The sequence below is a fragment of the Crocuta crocuta genome, unplaced genomic scaffold, assembly GCF_008692635.1.
Source record: "Crocuta crocuta isolate KB4526 unplaced genomic scaffold, BGI_CrCroc_1.0 scaffold209, whole genome shotgun sequence".
Classification (NCBI taxonomy): Eukaryota; Metazoa; Chordata; class Mammalia; order Carnivora; family Hyaenidae; genus Crocuta; species Crocuta crocuta.
Window position 1 is genome coordinate 2184213 of NW_027551566.1, and position 22923 is coordinate 2207135.

Genomic DNA, 22923 nt, shown 5'->3' on the forward strand with positions numbered 1-22923 from the left:
CAAATCAACAGTGTTTACTGAAGATGCCAACACTGTTTTTGGTTCCTTTCTACCTTAATATTCCTGCAGGGAGCCAGCAGAGGGAGCACAAATCTTTGTTTATTTGTGAGCCCTACATAAACACATTTGATTCCTCCAAGATATGATCAGACATACTTCCACCTTTATGACAGGTTAGGTGGTAAATGTTCCAGAATTTAGAGCAAGTGGGAGGAAACTACTCATTCAGCTCCACCAGATTCTGTCACTTTTAATATAGGTCATATTTGGAGCTTAACCCAGATTAGTCTGAGACGGTCTTAGGAGGTTGCTGCCACCATGCCTATTGCGCAAAACCGTAAGCTTTCACCCGTCATGCTCAGGAAGTGCACATGTGCCCTCTTGGAAAGGATTATTATGCTCACCTACCTAATAAAAAAAGACTTTTGTAATTTTCTTCTACAACAAAATCAAATTAAGTTGATAGAACCTATCAGAAGACTGCCTGGTGTCACTGGGTCATTCTGGCGACCCTCATAAGACTGCAGGTATATCAGTCCCAAAGTGAAGCTGGCAAGTAGATGCTACACAGACTACTTTTGTAACTCATCAGCCTTTGCCTAGAGGAGTTTGCCGACTGGACTCCCAAACCATACACAGTGGTTACATATGCCAAGATATTGCAGGCTTGCCATTCTGCACGCAGATCCCAATGTAACCAGTTCTCTGGCAGTTAGCAATTAGGTTGGTCCCCAGAAACTGCACAAGGTAGACTCTAACTGTTACCCCCCAACAAAGATGACAGATTTTCCCCATTCATTGAGGGTGGTCATGTTACCAATTCAGTCTCTCTCTCTCTCTCCCTTCCTCCCTCCCTCCCTCCCCCACACCCCTCTCTCCTCTCCTTCCTCAGTTCCTCCCTCCATGTAAAAGTGTTCTTCATAAGATTTCGATTGATAACATTTCTTATGTGTTCACCTACCTAATAAATTTGCTGAAACCAGCAAAGAACATTGTAGAACATGGAACTAGAGGAAGCTTCAGGGGATATCAAGCCTAACCCTATCACACCAATTTTGAGTCACCTGAAGACCAAGCCATGAAGGGACAACCAAAAGGCCATGGGCCACAGTAGCAGTGGGGCCCTCACCCCTCATTCCATGCTCTCTTTTCTTCCCAAAGTGGAGTCCAGTGTCAGTGATATCATCCAAGACTTACCAAGTCTTCTGCTTGGTAAGCTGTCACCAAATGCTGGCTGTCAGTTACATTGGTCACAGAATTCCTAACCAGCCAGTTATAAGAGTTTGTCAGTCTGCAAAACCCATGTCTCCTCTCTGAGAGGAGAGAAGCAAATACTATCTTAATGTTTTTTGAAAAGAGCCTCTTTAGGAAAGCTGTACCTTCCTCATTGCTCTTCAGAAAGTCTTCAGGAGACAAGACTGAAATTCAGGGAAGTGATAGTGCTGGAAACATAAACCACAGAAACTCACATTATGCTTGTTCTGATGACAATGTATCACTTCACTGGCCAGCACACCCGCATAATTGTGACAGTTTATGAGGCAGCCTTGTAGTTGTGGCTGCAGAGTCCTTTAAGAAGCCCTCTCATTCCCACTTCTAACCAACAGAAGGGAGAACTGTATCCAACAGAGGAGAGAACTGAAGCCCAGAATATACTTCTACTTCATGGAGTGAGCAAACATGCAATAGAGGCTCCCACACGTCCAAGGGCTCAGGCAGGCCATCCCAACATGTGGAGGGGCATCTGCTATTCTGAGTGTGGGAGGAACAGAGTCAGGACCCAGGCCCAGAGCCCATGCACCCACACACTGCTGCTGCACCCTGAAAGAAAGGCAGATGGCAGTACCCATCAGCAAACCTTTTACCCCTCATACCCCATTGCCAGGTTTTATGGATTTTTCTCCCTCAATACTTAATACAGCCCAGGCTTGCCTTCTTTTGCTCTTCTTTGCATACAGCCACCCTAATCATTCCAACTCCACTGACTTCCTGTCCTCCTTGCTCAACGTGGGCCAGAACCTTCTACCTGGCACCCGCCTCCCCACCTTCCTTGGAAGCTCGTTGCAGGGAGGATGGATTCCCCTGAGAGGGCCACTGTCTTCTGTGTTCCACAGCCGAGTTACCTGTTGCTCTACAGCTTAGTCTGATTCTGTAAAATGGGTCTAATGAGAACCTTCCTTAAAGGGTATTCATAAGGATTCAGCAAAGGAATATGTGTAAGGAGATGAGTACAGTGCCTGGCACATAGAGAACCCTCAGCAGGTGCTTACTGGATTATCATACTCACCCGCCCTGTCTGTCCATGTTTTTCCTCACTCCATCTTATACAACCCTCTTCCTCTTCCATCCCATCTTCCTTCTGTCTTCCTCTTGGAACACGTGCCTCCCAATTCTTCCTTTCTTATCCTGGAATACACCGCTGCTTACCCATTGACCTGTCTGCTGGAAGGGGAGTGCAGGCCAGGGACCACAACAGTGGAAATGCCATCCCAGCACCCACCCTGTGGGGATGGCTCCATAAATCAGAGTCATGGCTGCTGGCTTTTTATTAATGTTAGTTCAAGATCTGGAAGAAAGCTTAGAACTCCAGTAGAGTCATCCAGAAGTTTCCCTTAAAGACAAGTTCTCTTAGTCTATTCAAGAACTCCAGCCACCCCCACTCAGCACCCTCAGCACGTTTCGCTGTAGCCAACCCGGTGTTGCCGCATGGCCTGCAAAGAGTTAACTGTCCCACGTGGTGTTTCCATCCCAGCAGTCCCTCCCAGAGCCAGCCCGAATCTTCCTTTCCACATAACCAGCTCAGTTCTGACCCACTTCCATGTGACATATTTTTTAAAACCTAAAATGTATTCTTCTTGCAAAGATGATAAAGCATCCATTGGATTTTTTTAAACCGCCCATAATCCCATCACCCAAACCCAGTAATCCTGGCCCTAGCTTGCAGTTCACCTGCGAATCTCTATGGATTCTGATGCTGTGTCCCTCCTCCAGAGATGTGCGTATATTGGTCTGAGGTGTGGCCTGAGCATGAGGATTTTCTTTTAAAAAATCCTGAGGGCAGAGCGCCTGGTGGCTGTCAGTTGAGCTTCCAACCTCAGCTCAGGTCAAGGTCTCACAGTTTGTGGGTTCAAGCCCTGCATCGGTCTCTGTGCTGACAGCTCAGAGCCTGGAGCCTGCTTCAGATTGTGTTTCCCTCTCTCTCTGCCCCTCCCTTTTCACCCTCTATCTCTCTCTCTCAAAAATAAACATTAATTTTTTTTAATTCCTAAGGGCATTTTATTATGCAGGCAGGCCTGAGAACCACTGTCTACTCATCTTTGTAATGCTTGGGTCCTCATTTTAATGTGCCATTTAACTTGTCATTACTCCTATGTTGGTTTTTCTTAGCCTGTGTAAGTCATGTGTGTGTGTGTATGTGCACACTCACGTGCACATGCACACATGTGCCCTATCTATAATGGGCAGTAAATTCTTTAGAAAATGACACATGTAATTTCTTTCTTAAAACGTATGCAACAGGAATAAAATAGAAATGTGGACAGAAAGATTCAGGCTGTTGCCTGAAGTGGCCGGCACGTGTCTGTGGACTGGACACCTCCGCCAGGTGCAGGGCAGACAGATGCAGAGCAGACTCCTGACTCCTGTAATTGTTCAATGTTACTCTCCCTCCCTGGTCTCCTAGTGAAAGTGGGCCAGTGATAAGCAATATGGCCAAAACCTGGTGTGAAAAAGACAGGGGAAGCCAGGGCCTGGGCACTCCACAGACCAGATATTGCAGTTTGAATAACTGAAACATGATTCAGCATACTTTCATAGATGGTATTTTAGATTTTAAAGAGAATTTTTGATTGTCCTGTCTAGCACCAGATTTTGCTTCATGCTTATTCATCTCTTTTTTCTCTTAAAATGCTTTTGTTGTCTTCAGTGTCAGCTCTGAGACAGGGAAGAAAGAGATGAGACAAACATTTGCTCCATTTGATCTAATAGACAACAACGGTGCTACCTGTCAAATGTTGCCATCTCTAAATTGGCCTTGACCCTCGGCCCGCCTCCCACCCCCCAGGATTGTGCTTAGGGAAGCTTAAGGGAAGCCTTTGTAAGGCTCCGGAAGCTTCCTTTTTGATGTCTTTCCTACCCTTCTGGAGTTTGCAATCTTGTTAGGGAAGAGCAGATACCGGAAGCTTCCTTTTTGATGTCTTTCCTACCCTTCTGGAGTTTGCAATCTTGTTAGGGAAGAGCAGATATTCATGAACCACTAAAAGATGGCTACTTCTGAACTATAACCACATATCAAAAAGGTATAGTGAAAGAGAGAGAGAGAGGAAGAGATACAGTGAGCTAATGGTGCAGGTCAGTTGGGTTGAGATTTTCCTGAAGTGGGCTGTGCCATCTACCTTGTGAGCCTGGAAGAGAAAGAAACTTACCTAATATGTATTAGATACACTACTCAGTCCCTCACCAGTCATTTAAAAAATTGAATGTTTATTTATTTTTGAGAGAGAGAGTGAGGGGAGGGGGAGAGTGCATGAGTGAGCGAGGGGCAGAGAGAGGGAGAGGATCGGAAGCAGGCTCTGTGTTGGCAGCAGAAAGCCCAATATGGGGCTCAAACCCACAAACCTGTGAGATCTGCACTGAAGTCAGATGCTTAATCTACTGAACCAGGCACCCCCAGTCAATTTTTAACTTTCCCACATTGGCTAAGAATTGAGATGTCTGAGAACTGGAAGGCCACCAACAAGAAGAGTAAAAGGAGGGAGAGTCAACATGGGAAGAACAAAGAGGAAGAAATGACTCCTTTCAGAGTCAGTGTGGGGACCTCCCACCCCAGCCCTGGGGCTGATGCCAAGGTTGGGGGGTGTTCACAGATTCCCAGAAAAACAAGGGACCCAAGAGTATTCATTCTAAAATATTGCCATCACATTTAAATTGTTCCTTTGGAAGAACTTGAAGATGCTGCTTTTTCTGTGAAATGCTGTCTTGACTTTAGTTCTGATTTCACAGTCCTCACAGGGTTTTAAATGCAAGTGGCATCTTCCTCCCTGCCTAACTGTTAATTATGGTTCCCGTGACACTTTCACAGTTGCCAAGAGATGGCCGACAGGTACGAGAATTTTTCTCAGAGGCAGTTTTTGAAAATGACTCTTAATTAAAGCTCATTTGAAATAACATTGAGGATTTGTTTCAGAAGAACCTGGAGCTTCTGACACCCCATGTTCACATTGGGGTGTGAACTGAGGCTGTGACCCTCGTGTTCTCCTGGTTCCACAGGGTGGAGCACATGCAAACCATAGCTGTTATGGTGGGCTCCCGGAAGATTCCATGCCTTTGCTTAAGTTTCTAGCTAGCAACAATCAAACCAAAGTAGAGGCCAAATGGAAGCTCTCTTGTTAGCATTTAAGTCTGCTGACAGAAAATAGAATATTATATTCTCCATATATACTTTATATATGGAAAAGTATATATACTTTTCCAGAAGTATATATGCTGATAACTAGGAAGTAAACCTCTTTATAGCATAATAAAGAGAAAAGCTGGTTCCTTTTCTCCAGTTAACCTACAAAGGCCCTCAAAAGGCTGGGGGGAAAATCCCTTTTAAAAATGGGAAACATGCCAGTCAACTTTGCAAAAAACAAAAGGCAAAAAACAAAACAAAAAACACCCCACCATAACGTTTTTACAGCATTGACTGGCCAAGTTCATTTCTCAGCACATACGAAACCTAAAAGCATCTCTGTAGAGTGTACAGAGAGAAAGAACAGGCAGAACCCTGTGTTTTGACTGCTTCAGGAATATGAGACCATAAAACCCCAGATGCATAGACACATTCCACCTGCCTGTGTCCCCACACCAGGCCTCTGTTGCCTCTGCCCGCTGTGCTCAGCCCTTACCTGTGGCAGGGTCCCCAGCCTACCCGGTCACCCACCTGTCTCTTCTCTCAAGCAGGGTCGGCTGATCTTGAGATTGCCTGAGTGAGGACCGCCACTGTGGGTCCTCCAGGACTCGTGTGTCAGGGTCCTACCCCCCCACCCTGATCTCAGGCAAAGCCAAGGAGCGCAGTTTCCCTTGCCGTGGCTGCTGAAGTATGTTTTGGCCGACCCTGTGTCTCTCATGTCCCAGAGCCTATGCGTGGTAGTTAGGGAAACCCTGCTCCCTAGCACTGTCCCCAGGGCTCAGAGAAGCAGCTAGAGAAACAGCCTGACTGTTACAGCAGAGCCCTCAGTAACATCTGGGCGAGCGGCTTTCCGAGTCCAGGCCCTCCTGACCAGGGGATATGAACTAGCCCAAGAACATCAGGGTGAGAGTCCCAGAGGGAAGGAATGACCACAGAAGAAGCCAGAAATGGGATTCTGCAGGCCACTAGGCTGACTCTGTCCTTTATTCCAATTCCCCAAAGCTGGTGACTTGCTAGAGGCCATATTTAGATATTAAAGCTCAGTCCAACTCAGGTCCTGGGGACCGACCTTTGGTAGAGCGTAGGTGAATGGGAACTGTGGCTTCACTTCTTGGATCATCACATTAAGCCCCATGAGGGTTAGGGCTTCATGCATTCATTCCATAAATATTTACTGCGCACTAATATGGAAGGTACATAAATGGGCAAAACAGCAGCCCCACCTTCCATGAGAATTATCTTTTTTTTCATGTTCATTTATTTATTTTGAGAGAGAGGGAGAGAGAGAAGGTGCTCTGCTGGCTGCCAGGGCAGAGCCCAGTGTAGGGCTTGAACTCAAGAACCATGAGATCATGTTCTGAGCTGAAACCATGACTCAGACGCTTAACCAACTGAGCCATGCAGGTGCCCTGAAGCTTATCTTTTAGGTGGGTGAGAAAGACGCTGGCCTCTCAGAAGCTGAGGGGTACCAAGAAATAAAAGGCAGCAGGGAAGGAGGACCAGGAGTCCTACTGAGAAGCATCACTGCGGTGATATGCTCTTCGAAACAGGGCTTGGCAAAGGTCTCACTAAGAAAGCATTTGAGGAGAGGCTTGAAGGAGGTAAGGGAGCAAGCTATTTAGACTCTGGGGAGAGAGCATTCCATGCAGAGGGAACAGCAAGTGCAAAGGCCCTGAGGCAGGCATTTCCTGGAATGTTTGAGGAACAGTGAGGGGCCCATCATGGTTAGGGGAAAACAAGCAAGGGGGTGAGGAGGAGGAGGAAGGTCAGAACAGTCTCACAGGCCTAGGGAAAGACTTCTGCAATACTCTAGTGAGCTGGGCAGCTCCTGGAGGGTGTTAAGCAGTAGGGTGACATGAAATGATTCTTGATTTAAAACATCACTCTGACTCCTATGGGGAGGATATTCTAGGGGAGGGTCAGGAGGGAGACTAGTTGGATAATATTTCATTCCCCACATATTCCCATCACCTACCACACAGCAGGAATCAAAGACATGTTGACTAATAAATGAATGTTGCACTAATCCAAGAAATGTTCCCCCTGAACATTCCCCAGGGGGCCGCTAGAGGAGCCTACCCCTCTCCTGCCCCTAGTGCCACAGAGCGCAGCCCCTCACTGGGACTATATAGATGAGAAGAGCAAGGTGACACCCACCTCTTTGTAGTCTGCATGGTGGGAGGAAGAAGGTGAAGAGGAGATGGGCAGAACTTTGACCTGCAGTCAGGTCAAGACCTGTGTAAGACTCCCCTGACCCAGTCTCATGTTAGAATCCAGTGGTCAGGAACCTGTGGGCTGGTGTGAAGAATCATGGGAGATAATCATCCCTCATACACAGAATATTGTTTGAAGAGACATAAAATGACTTGTAGTGATCCAGAAGAGCTAGGATATGAGGGTAAGTTTCCTTGGCATTGTTTTTTTCTTAGAAAAATAGTCTCAAGGGCCTGGGTGGCTCAGTCAGTTAACATCCAGCTACAGCTCAGGTCATGTATTCACGGTCTGTGGGTTCGAGCCCCACATAGGGCTCTGTGCTGACAGCTCACAGCCTGGAGCCTGCTTTGGATTCTGTGTCTCCCTCTCTCTCTGCCCCTCCCCTGCTGTGCTCTGTCTCACTCTCTCAAAAATAAGTAAACCTTAAAAAAAGTTTTTTTAATAATAATGTATATAATTTGATGTTTTTAGTACATTCGCAAGGTTGTGCAACCATCACTACAATCTAAGAACTTTTTAACTCATCCTAAAACAGGCAAAAAAGTCCATATACCCATTGGTGGTCAGCCCCCACTCCCCCTACCCTACCTCCAGTCCATGGCAACCATTCATCTACTTTCTGTCTCTGTGGATCTGCCTATTCTGGACATTTTGTGTAAATGGAATCATACAGTATGTGGTCTTTGGTGACTGTCTTCTTTCATTCAGCATGTTCTCGGGTTCATTCACGTTGTCGCCTATGTCAGTATTTCTCTTCTTCTTATTGCCAAATATGTATTCCATTATAATGGTAGGCCATGTTTGGTTGTCCATTCATCAGTTGGTGGACATTTGGGCTTTTTCTGCTTTTTGGCTATTAGGAATATTGCTGCTGTCAGCATTCCTGAACTGTTTTGCTATTTTGAGATGTGAATTCAGTCTGGTAAGATGAACATCCCTGCCACAGCTAAGATGTAACTGAGATCTTAATATTCATGTTCTGTGAGATAACAAGAGGGTCTAGAGACCACTGTCTCTGTGAGGCCCTGACAGGAAAAGTTCAAACCAAGATATTAATCTTCAATTTACAAGTTAGTTAAATTCAGCCATAGATCCATATAAGTACATAAGAGTTGTGGAAGGGGAAGAGAAGAATGCCGGAAACCCTCCTGAGCCTTCCACCAGCTTGCTTAGCCCCCACACTGGTGCGTATGCTCATGTAGGCACAAAATCCACACATTCTCTCCGCCTGCCTTCCTTTTGGTCCAGCTGTCCCAGCTTTCTGATTCAGAACCAAAGTTGATGGCAAGACCAACAACCAAAAAGAGGAAGCCCAGCGTCAGGGCCAGGGCCAGTACACAGCCATTGCTGCTAGGTTGGAAATACTGGAAGCCATCCGTGAGCCATTTGGAAATGTTAATTAGGCTGGCTAATTCCCACTGGTCTTGAGTTGCCAGTGTTGAGTTGAGCATGTAGGCTTACCCCATCCACGACTGCACCTGTTCCCTTCCTCAGAGCCATTCCAAGGGGTCTGAATAGCACAGACTGCTCTCTGATCTCCGGCTCTGTCCGCCTTCCTGCTGGGAGGATATTTAGCACTCGCCTAAAGCTGGAACCGTGGTCTGCTGTTTCTCTCCCTCAGCCATGCCAGCTCTCAAAATCATTCCCTTCCCTAATTATCTTGAACCAGTTAATCATTTTCCACACTGACTGTTCAGTAACAAGGACCCAGGGAGAAGCAGCCACTTTTCTTGTCTGACCCTGCCCAGTGTTATCCCAGGTGGCAGTCCCGGATGACAGCCTTTCCTCAGAGATAAGAAGCTCCATTCAAATCCTTGCTTTTTGGCTATCCCAGCGAGTCCCGCCAGAGAACACAGGCCACAAAAAGCCCCACCAGTTCTTGAAAAGCCTCCACTAGGCAGAGCTGTGTGGAACACAGCAGATCTCCAATCAAGACTATTGTGTCCTGTGTTTTATGAAATCCTTGTTGATATCCAGAGTATCCAAGAAGCCACACAAGGCCCAAGAAGTAAGACATTTTTCTCTAAAAGTGACTTCTGGGTTCTCTGAGCTCTGGCTCTGTGTCTGAGCTACTGAATGGCTGCAGTTTAGCCCTTGGTGTCAGGCAGATGTGTGGAGGGCTCTCTCCAGAGGGGTCCCACCCTGCTGTTCTTAGATGTCCAAATGCTACTCCAGAGTCCCCACACATGTAAGAAAACTTTGAATTTAATGCACATTTTAACCCTATCACCCAGTGTGGCTCAATGTCTTTTTCACTATGACCCCACCATGGAGACCTTTGGATTTCCTAACTTGTCTCCTCCCCTCCGAAACACTCCACAAATAGTGTATATCTGTTTATTTACCATACCAGTATCTGGGCTTTCTTCATATAAAAAATATATTTTTGCTCCCCATTTAGAATGCAGGCCATAATTCCTCCACCAAAGCCCCCTACTGGCAGGAGCTTCATCTGCTTTGTTCACAGCTATAACCAAGAGACTGAAACAGAACCTGGCACATCTTAGGTGCTCAACTGATGAAAAGATGAAATAATCATGCTCTGTGTCTCTGTCCAATACCACTAAGCATCACATGCCTCCTGTCCTCATCCCCAAACACTGTGCTCTCTTCTGGTGCCTTCCAACACTGCCCAGGCTAGTTGGTACCTCGCACTCACCCCCAGGGAGGTATCAGGAAGCTGACAGCCTATTCCTGTGTTCCATGTGTGGGCCCCCACCCTTTGGTAGCACTGCCTGTATGTCAAGGGCAAGTGACATTTGAGCCCCACGGAATAATTAAAGTAGCCCCCAACTGTCTCTGTCTTTGCATCTCCTTAACTCATCCGTGGGCTGGCAGTTACTGAGACATTCTGTTTGGTCCAGCACACTACACCAGGCTGCATCTGGGGACACACTGGGGAGAGGAGCAAACCAGTCCTCATCAGCAATTACAAACAAGTCTTCCATTGTTAGCTGCGCCATCTGTTTTCTTGGTACGCCCAGCATAACCAGGGCGGAAGGGCTGCAGGGGAGGGAGACCAAGGAGCCCCTTCCTGAAGAGGCCCCATTTGCTTACCCTGGAAAGGGTAGGTAGTATGGTGCCCTGAAAAGCTGGGCCTCCCGAACTCAAGGAAGACAGACCTGCTGAGAGGTGTACATATGCCATCTTCCATGAGAGGAAATGGGGTGCCGCAGCACAGTGCATAGGGAGAAAACAGGAAATCTAGATAATCTTATTATGGAGGATCCATGGAAAACGTTCTAGTCTGTTACCAACAATCAACACACAAGAGTCTCCAGTGCCCTAGAGCACAATCAATGTATAGAGAAGGAGCAGGTAACAGTGGTTGAAAGTAAAGTAAGACTGATCAACCACAATCAGTTATTTATCCTGAAATTCCAAACCCCAAATAATTTCTCTGGTGGTGGAGGCATTTTCAATAGATCATTCAAAGTACACATTTCTTCTGGAGATCCCCACCTAAGAGTATGTCAGTGGTCCTTCTGACAGCCTTCTGAACCACCGTCTTAGAAAACTGGCCCTGATTCCTGTGCCAAACTTGGCAGGCGGGGTCAGCAGACAATCCAAGTTTATGACTGTGGCCGTGCAGACAACGATCTGTGTCACTGATGAATGTCCTTTGTCCAGATTTGATGGTGGTCAAGTGACACTGAATTCAGGATTGCTGTGGGGGTTGGGGTGAGGAGCTATGCCTGGTGCAGAACGATGCTGAGGATTTGCTGAGGGAAACCCCCCAAGGAAATAGGGTGCCTGTGGGAGGGATGGGAAAAGAGGATCGACAAGACCTGTCACAAAGTACGGTGAAACTCGGATCCTCTCTTGGGGTCAGCATGACTACTGAGATCCTCCAGCTCAGCTCTGTGAGTGAGAGAGAGCCCACTGTCCAATTTCACCACTGTGGGACCCCCTTCCCTGCCACCATCCATACAGTATGCTGGGTGCTTCCTCCCTGGGGACCGTCCAATCACAAGTGACACTAGAACTGAGTTCACACACTATGTACACTCAGAAACCTATGCCATGAAACTAAGAGGCACGTAAATTTGCATGCTTAGAGGCTGTCAATTCATTTTTCAGGTCATCCACTGAATTCCCGATGCTCATCTTGAAAATTCTTACCTTTGACTGTATGTTAGACCAAATCCATCAGCAGATATGGGGCAATGGGAAAAGGAACACGGTGGTTAGTGCTGCTTTGTCTATAGAGCTCCCAACAGCATCTATACAACACATCCTAGGAACACCACTGTCTCTTTCATTTCACATTTATAAATGTGACGGCAGCTAGGACTCTGCCCTGCCAAGTAGAATTTTTAGTGAGTTTTCAGTTGGTAATGATCTCCAAGCTATGACAACACTCAGCCAGTACAGGAATAAATGTCTTATTAGCACCACGTTCATTATCAAGTTGGGTTACAGATGTGCTGGGCTTGTATTCATTTGATTTTATGTTCTTTCCCTTCAGATTAAAATACATAAAGGTCTCATTGCCATGATTGAGCAAGGTAAGACTGACGCTTTGGATTTGCTCAACCACTGTGCTCTTGGGGAGGGAGGGTGTAAATTCACCACCCAGCCTCTTTCCGTGGCTAACACTGCACTCAAATGCCCCCCGAAGTTCCTGCTGCCCCCACCTCCCCTCCCGAGGGGCCCTGCCCACACTCTGCCCCTGCATGTCTGTGCTGCCTGGGGAAACCCAGCCTTGCCTTTCTTCTGCCAGTGCGCTCTGGGCGGAATCCGACACCAACACCTGCCATCCCGGAACATGTCTTTGTCGCCCGCCCTTTTGTGTGCAGGGCCACAGGGAGCCAGTGGACCCGGGGCCGCCCCCTTTTTTGTTGCCCAAGCCAGGAGGAGCAGAATCTTGAGATGGGCCGATAAGATCTGGCACGTGCTGGGCCGGCCTTTGACCGCTTGCCTTAATGGGCGCCTCCGAGGCCTCGGTGCAGGGAGGGCAGGTCGTCCGGGGGGCTGCTGAATGGAACAGCTGGGGGAGGAAGAGCAGACAAAAGCTGGGGGCGCACAGAGGGTGAGGAACCGGGGATGGGCTGCAGTGTAGGACCCAGAGGGCAGGCTGGCTTCAGCAGGTGTGACCTCTGCGGGCCTCTCCTTTCTGCCCTGGCTCTGGGGTCCAGGCCCTGCCCCGTGCCGCCTGTGGCAGTGCTGGCTGGGGGTGGCGTAGGCTGCACCGACTCATGGGCTCACAGGTGGAAGGGAGACCAGATGGTGATGATGATAACAGCAATAATACTGGAGGACACCAACGAGCTGTCATTTATTAACCATATTGCCACAGTGGAACGCATGACACAGATGCCAGTCACTGTCTCGGGAAAATGCAGGTAGCATGTTAGCCTCAAGACTTCTGGGTTGATCTAAAACATCACCCTCCCTCACCTGTAGGCCAGACCCTCTGGCCCAGCTACCCTTTCTTTCTCCCTCTGCCACAGCTTTGGCCCAGTCCCAGAACTGTTCCAAACGGGGCCCAGTCGCTTGAGTCCCCAGAGGCAACACACCCCACAGACCCGGGTGCTCTTACTGAGTGGGGCAGAGTGGAAGTGTGCAGTCCTGTCCTGCAGAAGTCTTTATTTGCTGGGACCCTGTATCCATGCGGACCCTCCTGCTCCTGCCACAGAACGGTGAAGTGGGGCTCAAGTGTCCTTGGAACAGACCCCCGGCTTCCAGCAAGAGGAAGAGGCCAAATGAGTGGAGCGGCTGCCGGCAGCTTGCGAGTGGAATTATCTCCTTTGTGGCCTGCCGGCTCATTCCCCAGCTGCCGCCTCCCCATCAATCATGGGGTGCGGTGGGCACGGCAGGAGCCATCACAGGCTGGGGGTGTGCCAGGAGGAAGTTGGGGACTGGAGGAATGCAGGGGGCACTGCCGTGCAGGCTGCAGCGGGGGAGAGGCCTTCCCTGTGCCCCCAGCGGTTGGGGCCACTGCTTTCAGATGCATGGGGGCCACTTTGCCACAGAGCTTTATGTGGCTCCTCCAAGTCCGCCTGCCTGGCGTCCCTCTGTCAGCCTGCTGTCCTGCCCAGCCACTGGAAGGCAGCGTGCATCCCCCACCCCGACCCCAGCTTGCCCTCCCTGGCTAGAGGGGTTCAATATTTCCTTTCTAATCCAGAACCACTCTTTCACTTAATAGCATATATTCAAGCACCATTTTATCTCTTTCATTCACTTGCTTTTTATGTTTTTCTTGCTCTCTCCCAATTGATCTGATTAGAATACTGGGTAGAGTGGTTCCTGGTGACTAATGTGAAATCTTAGACAATTGGAAGTGAAGGTATTTCAAAATAGAATATTATCTAGGATTGAATCAGGTTGTTCACCCCCATGTCCAGCTCCAAGGGGACGGGGAGAGACCTTTTACCGATGCCATCTCTGTCATGGAGAGCAGTATATCTGGGCTGCCTTTGTCAGAAGCAGCCTATTTTTAAAGATGAGACTAGCACGAGAAAGCCATGGGACATTTCCTCTCTCTGCCCAGCCTTACAGGGACCAGCAGGGAGGAGAGACAGTAAATCCCCTCAGTGGTGGGGGTCTTAAGGTGCTGGCATTGAGAACACCCCGGAGAAGGCTGTCTTCTCACAGCCATGCATGTTTGTTGAGCATTGGTTGTAGAGGCTAGAAATAATAAGATAAGGTCAGAAAATGAGAAAAGATGTCTGTGAGTAAGACAACTTATATAAATTAATTTCCAATGCCAATAATAATGAGAATTTCAAAGCCCAAACCCCTATAAGTGGAGCATGCTGGGAGGACGATAAAAAGCCTGCTTCTGAAGTTTGTTCGAAGCCCGGAAGCTTGGAGTATAATACAACAGGACTTAAAAATAGCTTATGGGGGGAAGAGGGGTGATGAAAGATCCTCTCCCTCGCAGAACTGCCCCAGGGGAGGGCAGGCTCCAGCAGCAACAGTGGCTGGGTATTGCAGCAGGCATTCCTGGATTCCTCTGAGCACGCTCACAACCACCCTGGGGAGGGGAAGAGAGGTGCAGACTTGCAGGCTTTGAGTTTACTCCTTTTCCCTCCAGTGGTAAATAGCACTAAGCTCATCTGGACTCATTCACGCAAGCAACCTAGTACTGACCGCTCCCCCAGACCTTTGGGGAGTAATCGAGTTGTAACTCATCAGGTGAAATATCAATGTGTAAATACGTGTAAATAATAACACGGGCAGGGATCCCCAAAGCTGTCCATCATGTTTTACTTGCTTCTTCATTGACGCTGGGCAATGCTGCTGCTTCATTGGCTCCTCTTTGTTTTATTGCAATCAGATGCCTTTTCTCTTCATTCTTTATGTGTGGATTGAACAGTGAGGCCAAGTGGATTCTGAAAAGATTTTTCGCTTTTTTTATGCTGCAGGAAAGTCCAGAGCAAAGGCCCGGAGGAAAAACATTCACATGTCGAATTGTTCACCAAATATCTCTACACTGGTGACACAGGGAGGTCATCAGAGCCCCTTTCTGGGGACATGGTTCCACATGTTCTGAGTGCCACAAGTCCTTCTTGAATCTGTGCTCACGAGGGTGCCATGACTTGGCCTCTCTCTGCTTTCTTTGCAGGGCCCTGGCCACTAGCCTGAGTGCCTACCTCATGGCGCCTTTTGACAAAGAGGAGATGAATGAGACTTCCCTATTCCCCCACCCCGGACCCCCAAACTCAGAGACTCCAGAAACCATCACTGCTCTGTTAGTGCTCTCCACACATCTTCCCATTAACAGACTTCCGAAATTGAAGATGAACCCACTGAAATGTTGAAGGTTGGACTTCCTCACTCAGCTGTGCCGTCTTGCCCTAGAACCTCATGAAATTTGGGCTTCCAAAGAAGAAAAAGGGAAAATCACCAACAGCCAGAGACAAACCCATGCTTGTGGGCATTAGTGTGGCTGCTCCCGGGCAGGGACAGCAGGAGAAGATGCTGGGCATTGAGGGAAGGGGTGGGGGCAACTGGTTTCTGTACTCCCGAGTTGTTTCCTCTCATTTATAAACCCAAGTATGATTCACAGAAGGGCCAGCAAAATAGCTGTCAAACTGAGGAATTTTCTTAGCATTGATTTCACTAGTTCTTATGTTAGGATTTATGGTTTACTCAAAAATTTCATCATCATGGAAATTGGCTTTCCCTAGGGTTTTTGCCCACAGGAGAAGTTTTATCTGAGTTGCTGAGTGTTTTCCACCTGGTGCCTGATGCCCACTAACCAGGGAGAGGTTTTCCCAACCATCCTCCTGAAGGACCTCAGACGACTCTAGAAACAGGGTCCTGTCCCTATGAAAGCTCCTTACAGTCAGGAAGCTTCCTGGGCCCAGCTTAGAAGAGCACCACGTTGACACACAGGCATGCCCCCATGCACGCACTCAACTGAGACGGGCTCCCCTCAACAATGTCCATCAGCCTCCAGAAGCTTCGCCCTGCAATTGTGCTCACCTGCCCGCTGCTGAGAGAGGGCCATGGCACAATGGGTGCTTTCTACACATTTGGCTCCAAGAAAGGCACGTTGAGCCTGTTTAAAAAAAAAAGAAATGAAAAGCCCCACCTTCCATCTGCATTTGCCCAGCATTCTTGCTGGGGGTTTGAGGGTGTCAGCAACAGAAAAATCAGTTTGGATGACCTATTTGGCCCTCTGCCTCTCACCTAGGCCTACAGCCTGTCTCCAGAGTAAGCCTGGGACTCAGAACAGGGGTGCAGCAGCCGCAGAGGCCCAGAGAAAGATCAGCCATATGAGGGTGCTTCCCTGCCTCCCTTGACACTCTGCCTGTCTGCTCTTGTGTCCACTTGTGTTACCCCCAATGGCTGTGGTCACCTTCATGGGGAGTCCTCCAAGCCCCCTCTCTCCATCAGAGTGGCCATTTTCACTGAACAGTCAGTTCTCTCCATCAGCCATTGGCGTGGTTTGGCTGGAACCCAACCCTTGCAGGAGAAACAAGCAGGCCCAGGAGTCAGACTTCCTTCTGGGACAATGAGGAAGGATTGAGAAATTCCTACTCAAAGGATAGACTTCCTAATTCTAGAGAGAATTTGCATTTTGGCTTTGTAGAAGACCATAAGTAGGGCGTGAGTTCCAGGCCCACAGATGGAAGCAGCCTGGACGTCACCCGAACCTGAGAAAAACAGAAGTAAGCCTCAGTCACTGGGGGCTGTTCTGCAAACAGGTCCAGTTGGTTCACTCACTCTGGGCTTAATGGCACTATTGAGGGTGACTGGAAGTCATGGCATTTTCTGTTGTGTGGGCAAATGCCACCATTCTTATCTTTCCCACTCCTGCCCCACCCCCATACCTGTGTAATGATTTGGGCTTTCTGGTCGGCATGGCTTGTCCCCGATCACCCAGACTCAAGACTTGTGCTGAGCTGCTTCACTGGATATTTACCAAGTGCCCAGACCTCGTTCCTGCAGGGAAGGGCATCACATGTTCCTGGGCTCCACAGTCCCAGTTAGGCTCTGACAGCAAGTCGTTTCTGGGAGAACATTTCATTTCCAGGATCTAGAAACCCCCTGTTGCAGAATGCTTGGATTCAGTTGACGTGTCAAGACTTGGGAGTCACATTGAACTCCAGTGGACTTCTGCTCCAGGCTTCCATCTTACCTCCTGGAATCAGTCCTCCTAACCTGCAAGTGGGAAATTCAGTTGTAGGCAGCAAATAACTAGAGTTCTTATAATCCCTACTGATTTTAACATCTCCATGACCCCAGATTCCAGCCAGCTGTCTGGGGGCTGGGGCTTCATCTGAACCCACTGTTGTCAGCAACAGCCTTGGTTTGGAATAGGGGACCAGGGAATCTAGCAACCAGCTTTGCTTACAATCACGTGAATTTGAATTGCTCTTGTTATTTGGGGTGGAAAATTGAAATGATCAAGTTCTTTTTTTTTTTTCACTTAGAAAAGCAAATATTGTGCTTTTGCAATAAATCCCTTTCAGCAAAATTGTGGAGGGTCACTCATCCGGTGGGAACCCACCTGAGTCACAGAGCTGATTCATCACATTAGCAGGTCAGCCATCTGTACGTGAAAGTGGCCCTAAGCGGCCCAAAATGGATAAGATTTGCTGGCTTCCAGGCAGGGCCAGGCCAGTCCCCTCACTTCTCTGTACAGTGATTTCCGTCCAAAGCAAAGCTGATGTTCCGCAGTCTCACTGAGGTTTTTGTACTTTAAAAAAAAAATGATGACTTTTTAAAAATAGTAAAATCTTAAGTAGACCATAGTGAGGAAACCTAGGTTGGGTAAGTGACTGTCACAGTGTCTTCATACCGTGAAGCCTGCAGCTGCTAAGAGCCACAGGGAGGGAGGGGACTTAAGCCTTGACTTCACAAGAGGGGCTGACTGATCGGACCCTCAGCCTTACAAACAAGAGGTCAAGCGGATCCGTAGACAATGCAAATCACGTCTTCCTGACCTTCCTCCCGGTGTGGCCACCTGCACTTCACTTCCTGTTACATTTGTGTCATCTGGAGGTTTGAGGGATCCTTTAAAACTTACTGTGACGTCTTACATGTAAGTACATTATGTCTATATCCATTAAGGGAAAATGTCCGCATCAGGAGGGAAATTCACCATGAAACAACCATCGTTCTAGTTATGCTCAGTATCTGTGTATGATATACACATGAAGTGAATGTTTTCTTATGGCTTCAGGTCTACAACATTTAGTACATGTAAATAAGAAAAAATGATAAATACAGTAAATTAAGTTATAGTATGTCATTTGATTTTTATTTTGCTATCTCATATTTAATTTGCCCAATGCCCCACATCTGGGTTTATGCCTAGGTGGTATAGACCCCTACCTACAACCCACCTTTGCAGATACATGTGTGCCATATCTGGAAAAGCACACAGCTCCACTGATGACCACCACTCGACTCTCCAGTTTACACTCTTTTTGTCTTTAATTATGATTTACTGTGATGATTTAATAAAGTAGAAACACAACACTTAATGTGCCATATGTTTCTTTTGTTTTCATTATCGTTTCTAGGAAAATAAAGTTTATCCTGGCATCTAACAAAAGATGGCTTGCTTTTTTATCAAAGTTCCTCAAAATCATCGTGTGTTTTTTTTAATGTTTTATTTATTTCTAGGAGAGAGAGAGAGAGACAGCATGAGCAGGGGAGGGTCAGAGAGAGAGGGAGTCACAGACTGAAACAGGCTCCAGGCTCTGAGCTGGCAGTCAGCACAGAGCCCGACGCGGGGCTCGAACCCACGAACCGCGAGACCATGACCTAAGCGAAAGTCGGACGCCCAACCGACTAAGCCACCCAGGCGCCCCAGAAAATCATCGTTTTTTAAACCAAAGCCGAATTATGTATCCAAAATGGTAGCTAGTACCAATCCAGGGAAGTTTAAAAATGTATTTATGTAAAATTGACCTCTTGGTCAGTCAGGAATCCCTAGCTCTTATGAGCCAAGAGGCCAACTATGAGAGTTTGTCTTTGTGAATAAATGACAAATAAAATGTAATTACCAGCCTCCTGTTGACATGGCTGAAGCCATGGTGATGGCCCTCAGGGCTTCAACTGTCACATTCTGAGGCCTGACCCAGTGGTCTCTACCAGTTTTATGAGCTACTCCCATGCTCTGGAGGCCAGGGAACTTTCAACATCCTGGACAGTCAAACTGTCTAAAATTCATTCTTTGGTCCACTTAACAAATAGGTATTGAGTACCTATTACTTACGAGACATTTCAGTGACCTCAAAAAGGGTCCAGGTGCCTTCCCAGGAGTCAAGAAGATCCTGAATTGATGTAGCTCTTTAAAGTCTTGGACTGGTAGCAAATGCTTTTACCTCATGGTAAAACGGTACCTCATGGAATGCAGCTTGATGCAGAGTTTTAGAGCTTTGCTCCTAGAAGCAGTGGTTCGAGCCTTGTCATGTATTCAAATCATGCAGGAAGTTGTGTAAGATGTTTCCCATCCCCCACCTAGATTCTGATCCACCACATCTGGGTAGAGCCCCAGCATCTAATTTTTAAAGTTCTCACCCGCTCAAGGATCCCGACCTGCAGGTAGATTTTGATTGAGCTGCTTGGACGAGCCGCATTTGTGATGCTTTGGATAGCCCTTACTCCCCATTCTGCATGTGTACCCTGGAGTGAGAGAAGGTGAGCAAAGATTCCCGAGGAACTGCTCAGTGTAGTGTCCTGCCTTTCCTAGTGATTCCACTTTGTAGATGGCCCCAGTTCTCTCCAGGATGAATTATGGATTCTTTTCAGATCTGGAAACAGTCATTTGAATTTCACAGGATATTGTTATAAAAGTCTCATAAAGCAGTTTATTGTCTTATTCATAACAAAAAGATGAGGTAGGGGTGTGGAGAGGGTGTTCCAGTCATCATACAACCACATTTTCAAAAACTACTCATCAAATCTTAGGCCAGATCATGCAAGACCTTCAGCAGAATTCCAAAAAGAATCCAACTTCCAGAGGTTCCAAAAGGACCATTGCTGCAAGTAACGCTCTCCTCCACCTTTCTGGGATTTTGCCAGGTGCCAGAATTTAAAGAAAGAATACCCTTAAGGTACACTCTGGCCATAGTAAAATATTCTGGGTATTATAGGGAAAGTGCCAGCATTTTTACATTTGCTGCAGTACAGGGTATCTCTCAGCAAGAAGACTCATACATTTATATTTGATCACGTCTGTACATATTTGAGCTAGGTTCTAGACCTGTATATGTGTAGAAACCAAATTGAGGCCACTTGGATTTATTAAACAGTTTATGTCAAGAGAAACTATTATCATTTGTTCTTTGTATAAATGGAAACGGTTTGTAATGCATTTCAAGTCAAAAAGCTGATAAGATCATGGAGATGGAACACAGCATAAACTACATCCCTGTGTATCTGGTCTACCCAGGACTATCTGCTAGACTTTCTCCCACACTCCCACCACCTCCTTCTGCAGCTACTGAACCTGAGGCCCAAAGATGGCTCCCTGGGGTTCACACAGCTAGAAAGTGGAGGTCCAAGAAAAGGCTAGGTTTCCTAGGCCCTATTCTTTGACAACATCCCCAATCAGCAGCAGTCACTTTTCTTCATCAGCGAGTGGACTGTTGGTAGTTTCCATGTTCCTTCTGGCTATGGTGAAGGTTTCCCTGAGGCCACCCTGACCTTTCTCTCATTTGGACCAGGAACAACACAAACCAGGGTCTTCCAGAATTGGAGAGCTTGTTTTATTGGAATATTCTCCCAAAGGACAAAGAAAATGATGCTATTATTGACCTTTCTCTATTATTCTGGAAGCTTTTCGATAATATGTATCTGGAAAGAAAAATTGTGTATGTTTTCAGATCTGAAAAACAGTTTGTGGCAAAGAACCAGGAGAATAGGCCATACATGGTGATGCCACACTCCAGGATGTCCCCCTGTGCTCTGTACACACAGATCCACAGAGTGATTTAGCTCTGGCAACAGTTTGGCCACAATATTCTGTTCATGCTTTTTCCTGAGAAAATTTTTATGTTTCAGGACTTAAGAAGGTAAAGACACTGGGGCTCCTGGGAGGTTCAGTTGGTTAAGCGTCCGACTTCAGCTCAGGTCATGATCTCACAGTCTGTGGGTTCGAGCCCCACGTCAGGCTCTGTGCTGACGGCTCAGAGCCTGGAGCCTGCTTCAGATCCTGTGTCTCCCTCTCTCTCTGCCCCTCACCCACTTGCTCTCTATCTCTGTCTCTCAAAGACATTAAAAATTTAAAAGAAGAAGAAGGTAAAGTCACATCAGTGTCCTTACAAAGAGCCCCAAAAGACTGCCCTTGAATGGAATGAAAAGAGACTTACTCCCAAAACTGAAGTCAGAGTCTCTTTGCCCACTGCCTACTGCAGTTTAAACCACGTCTTCACCCCTGGACAACATAGCAAGCCCAGCTGACAGCCCCAGGAATCAGGGGCATTTTAAACGAGGGTAACAGTCTCTCTGCCCCAAATACACTCTCACACTTGCCCTCCCAAACTAGCAGATGACAGCAGCCAAAACAGCAGGAACTCTGAAATGATACTCTTTCTGAGTCATACAAAAGAATTTTCTAGAATTGGAGATTGCTTCTTTTTGTTGTTATCATTTTCAATTAAAAGTACTTTGAATACCCAAGTCTCCACTGTCCTAAATTAAATTGGATAAGATGAAAGGAGTGAGAATTTATAACAAGCTGTCGTGTTAAGAAATATTTGTCTGGAAGATTCTGCCTCTTACTTAGGAAGTCCCAGTTAACATCCTCCCTTTTAAACTGTATCTGACAAGAAAAACACTGACTAGATTTTTTTTTTTTTTTACATTCACACCAAGATATTCCTGCCTCAGATATCAGAGGACATTGTGTATGTAATCAAAAATTCTATTTAAAACGTTATTTGAAGACATAAAGAATAACTGAATAAATTCTCTCCAGGACAAGAGTTCCCTTTCCCTATGTGTCCAGCGGTAATTTTTAATCTTCCACTTTTACGTACCACCTGTCCCTCTAGTAAAATGCTTGTTGAGTTTGACAGAGAATATTTTACATAAAGAGGTCACACTTGTCAGCTTCCACCTTGACGTGAGGTCCTGGGAGTCTGAAAATTGGAGTGTGCCTCTCACCGAGGGTGTGAAGTGGGAAGGGGCTTGCTATTATAGCTCCTGAAAGGATCTTTTTGACTTCAGAAAATAGCCTGGCAAAGAAAAGCTTTTTTTTCCCCCCATGAATATTCAGGGACTGCATTATGCTCCTGAGATGGTGGAGGTGAGTACTTTTGATCAATATTCCCTGAGAAATGGCCGCCGGGCTAAGTGCAGGCAGAGGGCCTCAATAACAGATTCCCTCCCGCCAAGCCTACAGAGCATTTGCCGCAAATCTTCCGTGAACAGTTTGAACCAGCAAGGGCTGCACATTAATGGCATCATCTTCTCCTCCCTTTAAAAAATGTCACCCCATTTTGTCTTCTATGTTGATGGCTGATTATGGGCCCCCTAGAAACAGTTATTTCTATAACCTTCCTTCAGGGAAATCTTGGCATCTCCATTTTAAAACACCAGAAAAAGTGAACCCCTGGAATTGTTTCAACCTGAAGAAGAGGGCAGAATGCCACAAGGAAAACTCAGATCAGGGAAGACTTACTTACTAATCACCATTTTAATAAAACATCAAAGTATAGATTTGTACTTTACACCATGTATTCTGTATTATTTTTCCTTCTAAAACTAATGATCTGTTCTCGTTGCAACTCCCACCCCCATCCAGTTGATAAGTAGATGCTCTCCAGATGAATGCAAACACACACAAAGATACAGGGCTTTCCTATTTATAGAAAGAGCATCGTACAATACACATCATTACAACTTTT

General features: G+C 46.9%; 1 protein-coding gene across 1 annotated transcript in view; it reads left to right on the forward strand.

The window, feature by feature from the left end:
- The window catches only part of RALGAPA2 (Ral GTPase activating protein catalytic subunit alpha 2), a 340826-nt gene extending 322225 nt beyond the window's left edge, over positions 1 to 18601 (forward strand). The window contains exon 40 of the mRNA XM_077750219.1: positions 15177 to 18601. Coding sequence (XP_077606345.1) covers positions 15177 to 15196 — 20 coding nt within the window. The 3' untranslated portion in view covers positions 15197 to 18601. The remainder of the gene's footprint in view (positions 1 to 15176) is intronic.
- Positions 18602 to 22923: the final 4322 nt, after the last annotated feature.